The sequence below is a fragment of the Teleopsis dalmanni genome, chromosome 1, assembly GCF_002237135.1.
Source record: "Teleopsis dalmanni isolate 2A chromosome 1, ASM223713v2, whole genome shotgun sequence".
Lineage (NCBI taxonomy): Eukaryota > Metazoa > Arthropoda > Insecta > Diptera > Diopsidae > Teleopsis > Teleopsis dalmanni.
Window position 1 is genome coordinate 91,199,234 of NC_051846.1, and position 14,367 is coordinate 91,213,600.

The following is a 14,367-nucleotide window of genomic DNA, read 5'->3' on the forward strand; positions in this document are numbered from 1 at the left end:
GCGATAGACAATTCATATTAGGCACTACTGTTTAGAATTAAGGTTTATACTATTTGTTTAGAATTAAGGTACATTGTATTATGGCCTTTATTTATTTTATTATTTTAATTGTGTCGTAGCCTTTAAGCACACGCAAAAAGTCGGCGTGTGGCTTGGAGGTTAATAAAAAAGAAAACGTGAACGTAAAAAGGTCAGTAAATTAACTGAATAAAAACATTGGTGTCGAAACCCGGGATAGTGACCCATAAAAGGGATAGTGATCCAGAAAAGGGATAGTGATCCAGAGAAAAAAAATAAAATTGCAAAATGTTAGACTCAGAAATTTACGAACTCAGCGACGGGGAGCAAGAAGGCGTGTAGAAAGGATATAAGAAACTGGCGGAATTGAAGGCGTTGAGAGCCAGCACCAAAGGCAACATTACTCGTATAAAATCAATGATTTTGAAAAAAGGGTCAAGTTTGTCAACAGAAGAACTTAACTGCAGGCTTAGTTTGACAGAAAACTACTTCAAGCAGTTTCTGAGTGTGTAAGCAGATATCGACAAACTAAACCAAGGTGCAGATACTTTTTCAAGCGAAGCAATTACAGCAGAAGTTGAAGATGCATTTGTGGCCACGAAAACAAAAATAATGAGTTTACTAAAAAAAGAAAGCTATCACTGGTAGATGTCAATGCAACGAATACAACATCGTTATTGCCGTGCCTAAGAAGTCATCGGGAAGTAAAATTACCGAAATTCGAAGGGAAGTATAGCGAATTTCCGAAATTTATAGTCTTGTTTAATAAATTAATCAACCAAGATCAAATGCTTGATGACTGCGAACGATTTTTGATACTTAAAGAGCACTTGGGCTCTAAGCCGTTGGCAACTATTGACGATGTCACAGAGGACAATTACCCCAAAGCACTCGATCGATTGAAGGAATGCTTCGATAAAAAGGCGTTGATGTTTGAGGAACATATTACTGCCCTCTTTGCTGTCCCAAAATTAACAAAACCATCTGCAGTTCATTTAAGAAATGTATTAAATGCAGCGAATGCATATTTGAGTGCAATGCTATCATTAGGTGATTACAAAGATATAGCGAATGCCATGTTAATTCATTTGGTGATGGAAAAAGTGGACGAAGATTCACAGGTCAAATGGGAAGAATCAGTGGATTACAGGAAGCTGTCAACTTGGAATGAATGTTCAGCGGTTTTGACGAGGCGATGTGAGAACCGTGATGCAAGGGAACATAAAGTTAATCAAGTGAATTCAAAGGCTATAAACTATCAAAGAGAGTATAGAAATAACCGCAACTACTCAACCTCTCTTGCAGTTACAAAACCTTTATGTGAAGTCTGTAATGGCAGTGGCCACGATATTACAGATTGTAGCAAGTTTAGAAAGCTTTCTTTAAAAGAACCCTTTAACGTAGCACGGAGAATAAAGGTATGTTTTATATGTTTGAAAAGGGGACACCTTCAAAAAGAATGCTCTGCTGTTAAATGCTCGAAATGTGATTTATCTAATCATCAACTTTTACATGAAGATTATATCTTGGAGTCAAGTGAACAAAGATGCAAGAATTGGCCATCTACGTCAACACACAAGACAGCTCAGTTATCAGTTACGAACGTAATGACTGAAAACGAGGTTTTTTTGGCAACAGCAGTAGTAATGGTAGCGGACAAGTTTGGCAAATATCACCAAATGCGAGCCATATTAGATTCTGGCTCTCAAGTAAATTTGAAGTGTGAGAATCTTGCTCAAACACTGTTACTAAAAAAAACGTCTATTAAATTAGATGCTAGCTGTGTGGGTTTTACAAATGCAAAATACGCTGAGAAATCGTAGTTATATTCCTGCGTCTTCGATCTGTGCTTTGACTAAATTAAAATTTTAAATACTTTATATATTGGCGTCTTCGACATGTGCGTTGAATAATTATAAATACGTTAATACTTTATATTCCTGCGTCTCCGACTTATGGTTCGAACAAATGCAAAATACGCTGAGGTATCGTAGTTATATTCCTGCGTCTTCGATCTGTGCTTTGACTAAATTAAATATTTTATATATTTGCGTCTTCGACATGTGCGTTGAATAATTATAAATACGTTAATACTTTATATTCCTGCGTCTCCGACTTGTGGTTCGAACAAATGCAAAATACGCTGAGGTATCGTAGTTATATTCCTGCGTCTTCGATCTGTGCTTTTGACTAAATTAAATTTTTAAATACTTTATATATTGGCGACTTCGACATGTGCGTTGAATAATTATAAATACGTTAATACTTTATATGCCTGCGTCTTCGACTTGTGGTTCGAACAAATGCAAAATACGCTGGGGAATCGTAGTTATATTCCTGCGTCTTCGATCTGTGCTTTTGACTAAATTAAATTTTTAAATACTTTATATATTGGCGACTTCGACATGTGCGTTGAATAATTATAAATACGTTAATACTTTATATGCCTGCGTCTTCGGAAATTGTTAAGATTTTTTTTTTAAGAATTATATTGCTCAAGATAAAATCTCTATATGATAATAAAATAAAGTTTATTGTAAACGCTATTGTATTGAAATAATATCTAGACTTGTATATATAAACTCTATTTTTTATTTATGAAAATTGTTAAGATATTTTTTTTAAGAATTATATTGCTCAAGATAAAATCTCTTTATATGATAATAAAATAAAGTTTATTGTAACCTCTATTGTATTGAACTAATATCTAGACTTGTATATATAAACTCTATTTTTTTATTTACGAAGATTGTTAAGATATTTTTTTTAAGAATTATATTGCTCAAGATAAAATCTCTTTATATGATAATAAAATAAAGTTTATTGTAACCTCTATTGTATTGAAATAATATCTAGACTTGTATATATAAACTCTATTTTTTTATTTATGAAAATTGTTAAGATATTTTTTTAAAGAATTATATTGCTCAAGATAAAATCTCTATATCGTAACAAAAATAAAATTTATTGTAAACTCTAGTATACTGGAATAATATATGTAATACCAATAAAGAAGAAGTAGATATAAAAGTACTGTGGTTTTGAATAAAACAGAGGCTAGGGACGGGTGAATCAGACGAAATTACGCGGGGAATCGGAGTCGAGTCCAAAAATACAAATTGTCTTGTAAGTACCCTGGACACCGTTGAACTATTCCAGCTATAGACTGCCCCACGTAAAGGGGTTCATTACAACATATAAGAAATATATGACGCTCAAGTGCTAAGACGCTGAGCATTAGCATTAAGATGAATCAATTACAATAAACCACTCAACCTAATAAGTCGTGTTTTACTTGTCGGTAATAAGAACATTACATGGCGATCCTGCCAGTTCAAACAGATGAAATAAAATTAATTAAGTGAATTAATTTATCTGCTTGATAAAATAATAAAATAGTGAATAAAATATATAAATTATATAGTGACTTAAGAAACGAGTGATTAATTTATCTGTTTGATAAAAAATATGAATAAAAAAAAAATATGAATTAAATTGAATTATTAAATTGAATTATTAAATTGAATTATAGTGAATTAAGAAACGATTAATTAATTTATCTGTTTGATATCTGTTGATAGTGAATAAGAAATAGTGAATTAAATAAAATAAAATAACAAAAAAAAAAAAAGAAGAACCATGAATTAACTGTATTTGTAAACAAATAATACAAATAATATTTGAAAAATGATAAACAAATAAGTACATATTTTGCCTAATAAAAATTGTGTTTAAGATAAACAAATAAATAAGTATATACTTTGTTTAATAAAAATTGTGTAAACACAGGCAAATATTAAAACACAAAAAGGTTGTGAAAACAATATAGTGAATGTGTTAAATAAACAATAATATTTAAATGTCATAACAATATTCATGATATTAAAATTAATTTATAATTTAAAATTAATATACAAAGTGATAATTCATATTCAACAGTAAATTAATTAATAATAATTGGTGAATAATTAACATATGACTAATAATAACAATAAAATTAACAAAAATATTTAAACATTTCAATTGTCAAACACTTTCAAATAATAACTTAAATTTATATTTAAATTATGGATAGAAAAAATAATTATCCACGACCAGTGGAACACATATTGTTCGCACTTAAGAAAAAAATTCAATACGGTGATAATATAACCGAAAGAGACATTGAAAATATTGAAAAATCACTAAATTATTCGGGTGGATCAAATAAAAATATTACTAAAGACAAAAAGATCGACAGAAGCGAAATTTTTAAAATGTATCACATGTACCATATGTCAACAATCGAACAACTAAATAATGACAGCAGCGAGGGACATAATAATAAAGAAAACTCAAGCAAGGAAGCTGACAATTGAAGGAAGATAATCACAACAACAAACAAATACAAAACAACAAGCAGACAAGCAGATAAGCAATTTCAAAATTATTTTATTCTATTTTTTATTGTATTATAAATTTTATATATATATTGCATAAATATATTATACTTTTAAATTTAAAATATTAACATAAATTTTATATAATATAACAACCAATTTGCAAACACAAATTTACTGCAAATTAAATTAAAAAAAAAAAAAATATTTTTTCTTTAATAACAATATTTCATACAAATGTAAATATAAATTGTATGAAAACATATTTTTTATATATATATAAATACATTATGTCTAAATTTCTATTTTAAAAAAAAAAATAATAATAAATATATTACTTAAAATAACATTAATGTACTAAAACAATATGGGCGGACAACAAACAAAATTAGAAAATCCAAGAGCAAATGTCGTAAATGACATTGCAATTGAAGAAGGTATTGATATAACTATCTACCTTATTATAATAATTGTAGTATTAGTTGCCCAGCTAGCGTTGAAAGCATATAAAATGCATAAAAAATCACTTAAAAAAGTGTATTTAGCTAGAGCCGCGTCAATGGCTCAAGTATAATCCGAATTTACTTCAAAAGTTTACAAAAATATATTACATTTTTGTTTGTAGGCCCTACTTCAATCCCCATCTCTAACACATATATTATATACTTATATTTGTATATAGCTTTGTTATGTACCTCTACATACTATCACTATATAAATATAGTAGGGAGTAACAATTAAACCTCCTGATTAATCAAATCAATTAAAATTGAATGGCTGAATGGTCACAATTAAAAGAATCCATACTGATAAATGAAATAAATTTCAATAAATCTTACAAGTGTCTTAATTTAGATCGTAATATTTCAAAAGACACTATATCAAAACATTTCACAATATTACAGGCAACTCTTGAAAAAAAATAAGAGTTGCAATAATAAACAAACATGATACCTAAAATATATTGCAACAATCACAAGCAAAACAAATCTATAAAAAATGCAGAGATAAATTGCTCAAGATTGCTGAAAAGCATAAGGTAAACATTGATATATCAATAGACATAAGTAAAGATATACCAACGCTAGAATCAATGCTGGAAAACCTCTCCGAAATAGACGATAACATTGAAGCCAAACCAACAGGCAATACCAATACAATGGCACAAACACCGGTGGAATTTCTGAACACAGCAACAAAAATATTACCTGAGTTTGATGGAAAATCTTCAGAGCTTCATAGCCGCTCTACAACTGGTGGACAGCATTAACAATGGCAATGATATCATTCCCATTAACTTTGTTAAGTTTAACAAACCTAACATATTTTAGCTCGCTTGTAATCACACTTATGCAGCAAATAAATATTGTAAATATTAAATACATTGTTTACGTTTATAAGTTCAATAGCTTCACATATTGTATTTATGCTTATGCAGCAATATGTGAAATTTAAATTATTATTTTAGTCATCAATAATTGTAAATATTATTATGCTTAGTAAGTAATTCTATACTATATAAGGTAACAATATTGATAATAAAACTTGAGAGCGAAAACAATCGTCTTTCCTTCAAAATCAAAATTTGGTTATTTGTAGATGTGCCTTTTAACCACTGTAGCAATAAATAAAAATTATTTACTTACTTGGCTAGCGGTTTATGTGCCTGCAAGCCTTTCGTCATAAATACCTGATTATTGGTTTATGTGCCTAATAGTCAGTGTAACGAAGTAAGAAAATATATTATTTGATACCACCTCATATTACGTGGTATAAATTGGTGATCCCGACGTGATTGGCAAGAGCAACTCAGTGTGAGCCAGCAGCGTTTACAAAAAACCTTCATTGAAAACAACTTTTTTCAACGGAAATACAATAACCATGGATCCAAAATCAATATCCACTTTAACTGACCAGCAGGATTCAATTGGTTCAGAGATCGACAGAATCATTCGCAACTTCAAGAAGGACTCACCCAGCAGGAAAACACGTCAATATCTCGAAGATCGTAAAACAACTTTAGAACAGTTATTAGCTGACTTCAAGGCTAATGATGAGCAACTACAACAAGCCGATGTACTAGCAAGAACATCGGAATATTTCACACAAGATTACGGCATGGTAATCATAAATTTGGGTAACAAATATATCACCACAATAACTCAAGAGCTGGAAGCATTACCCATTAAGGCTCAAACATCAACAATAAAGGGGTTGAACCTTCAGATAAATAATGATGTTGAAGCTCCTGAAATAGTATTACCTACTGGTGGTCAGGAGAATTAAATTATTCAGGCATTAGTCAACAGACGAAATGCAGTGTGTAAATCAATCAATCGTCTCATCCACAATGTGAGACAAGATAACCAGCAACAGGTACCACAGTATTTTGCAGTAAAATTACCTACGCTTACCAAGTTATGGGATCAGGCTGAAGGTTTAAATTTTACTATTCAGGAACGGCAAGACAACCCTCCTGATTGCAATCATTATCTAGCACTGGAACAGTTGGTGCAAGATACAATGGTGGAATGGACTAGTAAGTCGACCAAGATTGAGACATCAATTAGGTCAACTTATCAACCATCGGCTACTTTGCCAACAATATCTCTTCCAAAGTTCAGTGGAGATTATTTGAGTTGGCGACAATTCAGTGATCTGTTTGCACAACTGATACACAATCAAAGAATATCAGACTCACAGAAACTCTGGTATTTGAAAACCAATATTCAAGGCGAAGCTGAAGCACTCATCAAGCATTTGCAAATATCAGATGCAAATTATGAGACGGCATGGCAATTACTACAAAGTAGATATGAGAATAAAAGAATTCTAGTATCAGCAGTTTTGCAACAGTCCAAGCCATTAAAAATATGCATGACACAACAAAGGAAAGTCTATGTGAACTTCATAATTTAAATATTGAAACATCAACTTGGGATCCAATTTTAGTTCACATACTATTAAAAAAGTTGGATAAAAATACACATTGCAGTTTTGAACAAACTCTTACTAACCCAAGGGAGATGCCCACAATAAAACAATTCTTAGAATTTTTAGAATTGAAATTTCAGTCACTTGAGGCTATAGGTCTACGAGACAATGCAGTATATAAACCCAACAAAAGGATAGCCGTAACTATGGTTTGTTCAGATCTATGTAAAGTTTGTAATACAGATAAACATCCGATCTACTATTGCAAAAAATTCATTGAAATGCCTCCTCCTGAACGATTAAATTGGATTCAACGACAAAAACTATGTGTGAATTGTTTCAAATCCGATCATAAAGCAAAGGTTTGTGAAGCTGGATCATGTAAAAAATGTGCCAAGAAGCATAACACTTTGCTTCATTTAGAGCAACAGTCACCTAAACCTTCAAGGGCACCAGCAACAAACACAAAGTCAACCACAACATTGATCAACGCTAATGAATCGCCATCCATAACAGCAACAACTAATGCAAAGGGTACTCGTAATTACGTTCTGCTAGCCACTGCAAAGGTGCGCATTATTGCAAACAATGGACGAACGTGTGATGTTCGTGCCATACTCGACTCAGGTCCTCAAGTGAACCTAGTAACCCAAAGAGTAATCAACAAGTTATCTTTAATTACCACAAATTCAAATCTATCGATCGAAGGTATTGGTCGTCAATTCGGGAACTTAAAATCTCGCGTAAATGTTGAACTGCAGGCTACTAATGGAAGCTTCAGGACGAGACTAGAGGCATTTGTATTGCCACAAATAATATCAGCACAACCGTCACGAGACCTAGATATTTCGATTGGCAGATCCCACAGAATGTAGAATTAGCAGACCCCAGCTTTAACAGATCTGGAAGAATTGACATGCTGATTGGTGCTGAATTCTATCATACTCTACTTCAACCAGAACAATTGATAATAGGAAAGAATTCGCCACTGTTACAAAATTCGGTGCTAGGTTGGTTGGTGGTTGGTAAGACTAAAACTACAACAGATATTAAACCAACATGCGCTATTACTACAGGAGAAGTTGGTGAAATGTCAGAAATGATAGAACGATTTTGGAAGTTAGATAACATTGAGACTGCAGAAAGGGTTTTGACTTTATCTGAGAAATGGTGTGAAAATCACTTTACAAATCATGTAAAGACAAATCACGATGGTCGTTTCATTGTACGCTTACCTTTCCACGATGATCCCACAACACTTGGTAGATCGCGTGAGATAGCATTCAATCGATTTTGTTCTCTGGAAAGGAAGTTACAAAGGGACGCAAATTTATACAAGGAGTACATAAAGTTCATGGATGACTACGAGTCATTAGGTCACATGGAAAAAGTTTGCCCGAAAGATGTCAAAGGAGCACAATATTTCATTCCTCATCATTGTGTCTTGAAACCTGACAGCACTACAACCAAATTGAGAGTTGTCTTTGATGCATCAGCAAAAACATCAAGCGGTTTAGCACTAAACGATATTTTGCACAAAGGTCCAACAGTGCAAAGTGATCTTTTTTCAATACTCTTGCGTTTTAGAATACACCGGTTTGTATTTACGGCTGATATTGAGAAAATGTACCGGCAAATTCAAGTACATGATGAAGATACAGCACAGCAGCTGATAATCTGGAGAAAAAGTGCTGATGATAGTATACAATATTACCGACTGAAAACGGTTACATATGGAACGAAGTCAGCCCCTTATCTTGCAACAAAATGTCTTCAACACCTTGCGAAACATAATATGACCAACTATCCGCTTGGAGCACCTGCATTACTTAATGATTTTTATGTAGATGACTGTTTAAGCGGAACTAACAGCATCATTACCGCCTTAGACACTCAACAACAACTTACGGAACTGCTCAGTAAATCAGGATTTAAACTGAGAAAATGGTGCTCAAATAATACACGACTCCTACAAAACATTTCGATAGAAGACCAAGAAATCAACCTTGATTTAGATGACTCAGCCATAAAGCCAACAAAAACATTAGGCATTATTTGGCTCCCGAAATCAGACGAATTTTGCGGTAAGGCAGAGATGTCATCAGAGCAACCTATCACGAAGCGGATTGTGGCATCGGACTTAGCTCGAATTTTTGATCCTTTGGGAATTTTTGGCCCCATTACTGTAACAGCTAAAATATTCATGCAGGAATTGTGGCAACAAAACTATTCCTGGGATGCGGAACTGTTACCTCAGGCTCAGCTAGAATGGAAGCGTTTTAGAAATGACTTACAAACATTAAATACTGTGAAAGTACCCAGACATATTTTTAATTCGACGGTTCCCTGTTCGATTCAATTACACGTGTTTACGGATGCATCAGAGAAGGCATATGGAGCAGCTATGTACGTGCGAGCAATATATAATGATAAGACAATAACATCGAGACTATTGTGCGCCAAATCTAGAATAGCACCATTAAAAAAACAGACACTTCCACGACTAGAACTCTGCGCAGCATTGCTGGGAGTCGAATTAGCAGAAAGAGTTAAACAAGATTTAAAGTATCAAAACGTGCCAACCTACTTTTGGTCCGATTCCGAAATTGTTTTGTCATGGATAATATCTTCATCTGCCTCATTGCACACACTCGTAGCAAATCGTATTAGCAAAATTCAAGAGATGTCACATGCTGATCAATGGCATCATGTGGCGTCAAAGGATAATCCTGCTGACATCATTTCCAGATGAATAATAGTTAAAATGTTCAATTATTCACATATGTGGGGTGTGTTTGTGCAGTACGACAAGAGAGCAGAACAAACGAATTCTTGTTGCCATGACTACAAAGAGAAGAGTTAGTCAGTCGCTTCGTGGTGTTCAGCGAAAACGGTCGAGTAGCGCTAAACATTTTTTTCTTATATACATTTTGTAATTTTGTATCACTCTAATTTAATTTAATTGTATTAATGTTTTTAAAATCAACTTTCAATTCAATATAATAATAAAATTCCTACATTTTGGGGGCTCGCCCGAGATAAAATAAAAACTGTAGTGATAAAAAACTGTGTTAAAACAAACTATATTGAATCAAGCTGGTGTGAAAAAGTTATAAGTGTTTGCATGAAATGGCGTCGCTGGGCAGAATCGACTCGCTACGGCATGTTCTGTCTAAAGGTAGAAGGGAGAATATTGCACTATTACACAAATTTGTTTTTCAATTTGGAGGCGATAGAAATAGCAGGCAACGGCTCAGGGATTTTGTAGGCTTTGACTTTAGCCAAGATGACGAGGGTTTTAAGTCATTGCAGGAGTACGTTACTGCAAATTTCGAAAGCAGCGAATTAGTTACAATATGCAACATGTTGGGAATTGACTACAAGGCTGATGACTTGTTCGTGCACATATTCAACAATTTAAGTAAAGGCGGTTTACTATGTTCCGTTAATGCAGTTGACGACACTGACGACGAAAGCGATGATGATTTTGATGATAATGAAGACGATCATCGAAATGACGCTGTCGTTCAACGCAACGAAGAGAGAGATGAAGCAAATAGTGGAACAAGCGACAATGACCAATACAATGAAGCCGAAGGCGAATTAGAGAGTGAAATTCGATGCGACAAGCAATACGGCAAAAGCGACGACGGAGTAAACAGAGAAACAGGTAAAGTGAAACGAAGAAGTATGACATCACAAAACAAAACTATTAAAAGCAACAACGAGTTACGACAAAGACAACAGCGTAAACAAAATTCAGTAAAGAATTTTACAGTAGCGGCCGAAAATATAGTTACACCAAAATTTGTGTTAAATTTTCGTGATGTTGAGGATTCAATAAGACCATTTAGTGGAGATGATTTGTTATCAATTGATGTTTGGCTAAATGAATTTGAAGATATTTCCGTAATGATGCAATGGGATGATTTACAAAAGTTTATCTTTGCAAAAAAGTCAATAAAAGGATTAGCGCGAACATACCTAATGAGTGAACGAGGTATAAATAATTGGTTTAAGCTAAAAAACGCTCTGATAAACGAATTCAAAGAATCGACAAATAGTGCTGAACTACATAAACTAATGTGCAGTAGAAAAATTAAGAAAAATGAGAGTTGTCAAGAATATTTTCTCAATATGAAAGAGCTAGCGTCACGTGGTAATATAGAAGAAGAAGCTCTAATGCAATATGTGATTGAAGGCATTAATGACTTAAATATAAATAAAATTATTTTATATGGCGCGAAAAACCTACGAGAGTTTAAAGAAAAACTAAAATGCTATGAATCGATAAGTGGAAAAGATCGTGCGGTTAACCTGAAAGTTAATAAAAAACCTGCCGAACAACAAGGAAAAGAAGCCAAAAATATTTTATGTTATAATTGTGGCATGAAAGGCCATGTGTCCTCAAATTGCAGTAATAAAAGCAAAGGTATGAAATGTTTCAAATGCAGTGATTATGGTCATATCGCTAAGCATTGCACAATTAAACAAAACGAAAATGCACCAAATGCAAATACACGAGTTTTGTCTATTAAAGATGATAGCATGGTGAAAGAAATTAAAATAAACAATTTAAAGTGTCGAGCTTTATTTGACACAGGTAGTAAGTGTCATATAATAACGAAACGGATGCATATACGTTTAAAAGAACCAAAACACCGCGAATCAAAAAATATCCTTGGTTGGATTTGGAAAAAGGACAAGTAAAAGTAAAATAAAACCCCTTGGTCAATGTGATTTAAATGTCTTAATTGATGGCGAAGACTATGAAATGAATTTTCAAATAGTACAATCAGAGTGTGTGGACGTAGATGTGGTAATTGGTGAACCTTTGAGGAATCAACCCGAAATAAAAATTAATAATGACGGGGTGTTCGTAACAAAAATGCATGAAAATGATAATAACTTAGCTGTTATGCAAATAGAAATAGCTCCAGAAGAAACCGAAATTGATGCTGCATCAGATATTAGTGCTAAAACTAAAAAGAATGTTCAAGAGCTAGTTCAAAACTATCGACCGAAAAAAATAAAATCGACTAATGTAGAAATGACACTAACTTTAACTGATGATACGCCAATTTACAGTAAACCAAGACGTTTACCTATTAGTGAAAGGCAAATCGTAGATCAAGAGATTGAACGGTGGTTAAAAGAGGGTATTATTGAAGCATCCGACTCAGAGTTTTGTAGCCCTATAGTACTTATACGAAAGCGCGATGGCACTCCAAGATTATGCATAGATTATCGCAGATTGAATAAAGTAGTTGCCAAAGATCGTTTTCCGTTACCCTTAATTGAAGATCAACTTGATCGTTTGCAGAATGCTAAACTCTTCAGTACAATAGACTTAAAAAATGGGTTTTTTCATCTTCCAGTGGCGCAAGCATCGAGAAAATACACTTCATTTATTACACACAGTGGACAATTTCAATTTTGTAAAGTTCCGTTTGGACTATGCAATTCACCGAGCGTATTTCAAAGGCATATTTGCGCAATATTTCGAGAAATGAGTTGTAAAGGTATAGCATTGCCATATATCGATGATGTTATAATACCAGCGCAAGACGAAGAAGAAGCTGTAGACCGTTTAAAAATCGTTTCTGATTTATGTGAGCAGTACGGACTAGAAATAAATCTTAAGAAATGCCAGTTCCTACAAAGACGTGTTGAGTTCCTTGGGCATGTTATATGCAATCAGAAAATCGAGCCGTCTCCAGCAAAAATTGAAGCACTCATGAGGTTTAAGTTGCCAGAAAATGTAAAACAGTTGGAAAGTTTCCTTGGCTTAGCAGGTTACTTTCGTAAGTTTGTACCTAATTTTTCAATTATTGCGAAGCCACTTAGTGATCTTCGTAAACAAGGTCGCAAATTCGAAATCAAAGATGAACAAAAATTAGCATTCAAACAATTGAAAACAATTTTAAGTGAGCAACCGGTATTAAGTATTTTCAACCAACAATATGAAATCGAAGTGCACACTGATGCATCGATCGATGGTTATGGAGCAGTGCTCATGCAAAAACTTGCAGAGGATGGTAGATTTCATCCGGTGTACTACATGAGTAAGAAAACGACGGATGCAGAACGCAAATATTGTAGCTATGAGTTAGAAGTGTTAGCTATAATTGAGGCTTTAAAAAAATTTCGTATTTATTTATTGGGTCAGCAATTCAAATTGGTTACGGACTGTAATGCATTCACAAAGACGCTGGACAAGAAGGACTTATGCACGAGAGTGGCGCGATGGGTTCTTTTTTTGCAAGAGTATAATTACACAGTAGAACATCGTCCTGGTTCTCAAATGCGACACGTGGACGCACTCAGTAGAATGATGATGATTGATACAGAAAGCATATTATGGCGAATACAACAAGCGCAAGCACAAGATGAACATCTAAGGGCAATAATTGAGATACTCAAGAAAGAAAATAAGACTTACAACGATTATATTATAAAATCTGGTGTCCTGTACAAACTTGTTAATGATGTTGAATTAATTGTAATTCCAGTAGGTATGCAGAGGCAAATAATCAGTCAAGTACATGAAAGAGGTCATTTCGCTATTAAAAAAACTAAAGAGCTGATCTGTAAAGACTACTTCATACCGAACGTTGAAGATAAAATTCAGAAAATTATTGAATGTTGTATCCCGTGTATACTTAGTAATCGCAAACGAGGTAAGCAAGAAGGTCTGTTGCACCCACTACAAAAAGAAGAGATTCCGCTGTATACGTTCCATATCGACTTCTTAGGACCGTTGGAATCAACAAACAAAAATTACAAGTACATTTTAGCTGTGGTGGACGCATTTACGAAATTTTGCTGGCTATACGCGACTAAATCAACTACAGCGAATGAAGTCATCGCAAAATTGTGTATTCAAAGTATGACGTTCGGAAATCCCGCATTCATCATATCGGACAGAGGCTCAGCTTTCACCTCTCAAGATTTTCTAAGCTATTGTGACGATGAAGGTATTAAGCTGATTAAGACGACAACTGGCTTACCGAGAGTGAATGGGCAAGTGGAGAGA

The 14,367-nt window shown here is 33.6% G+C and overlaps 3 protein-coding genes across 3 annotated transcripts; all 3 read left to right on the forward strand.

The window, feature by feature from the left end:
• Positions 1–1,055: 1,055 nt before the first annotated feature.
• On the forward strand, positions 1,056–5,667 carry LOC119687219. The gene is made up of 2 exons (XM_038101479.1): positions 1,056–1,727; positions 5,419–5,667. Exons 1-2 carry the CDS (start codon positions 1,056–1,058, stop codon positions 5,665–5,667), a joined length of 921 nt encoding a protein of 306 aa, XP_037957407.1.
• A 2,580-nt stretch (positions 5,668–8,247) lies between these two features.
• On the forward strand, positions 8,248–10,083 carry LOC119687231. The gene has a single exon (XM_038101486.1). The coding sequence runs from the start codon at positions 8,248–8,250 to the stop codon at positions 10,081–10,083; it is 1,836 nt and encodes a 611-aa protein (XP_037957414.1).
• Positions 10,084–10,460: 377 nt separating this feature from the next.
• LOC119687237 lies at positions 10,461–12,041 on the forward strand. The gene has a single exon (XM_038101497.1). It carries the CDS (start codon positions 10,461–10,463, stop codon positions 12,039–12,041), a length of 1,581 nt encoding a protein of 526 aa, XP_037957425.1.
• The last annotated feature ends 2,326 nt before the right edge of the window (positions 12,042–14,367 follow it).

What these genes read in the sequence shown, in the direction of transcription:
- LOC119687219 (XM_038101479.1), top strand. Translation starts at nt 1,056, where the DNA reads ATGCTATCATTAGGTGATTACAAAGATATAGCGAATGCCATGTTAATT. An exon ending in TATTAGATTCTGGCTCTCAA is followed by an intron (nt 1,728 to 5,418) that starts GTAAATTTGAAG and finishes AAATTGCTCAAG; the next exon opens with ATTGCTGAAAAGCATAAGGT.
- LOC119687231 (XM_038101486.1), top strand. Translation starts at nt 8,248, where the DNA reads ATGCTGATTGGTGCTGAATTCTATCATACTCTACTTCAACCAGAACAA.
- LOC119687237 (XM_038101497.1), top strand. Translation starts at nt 10,461, where the DNA reads ATGGCGTCGCTGGGCAGAATCGACTCGCTACGGCATGTTCTGTCTAAA.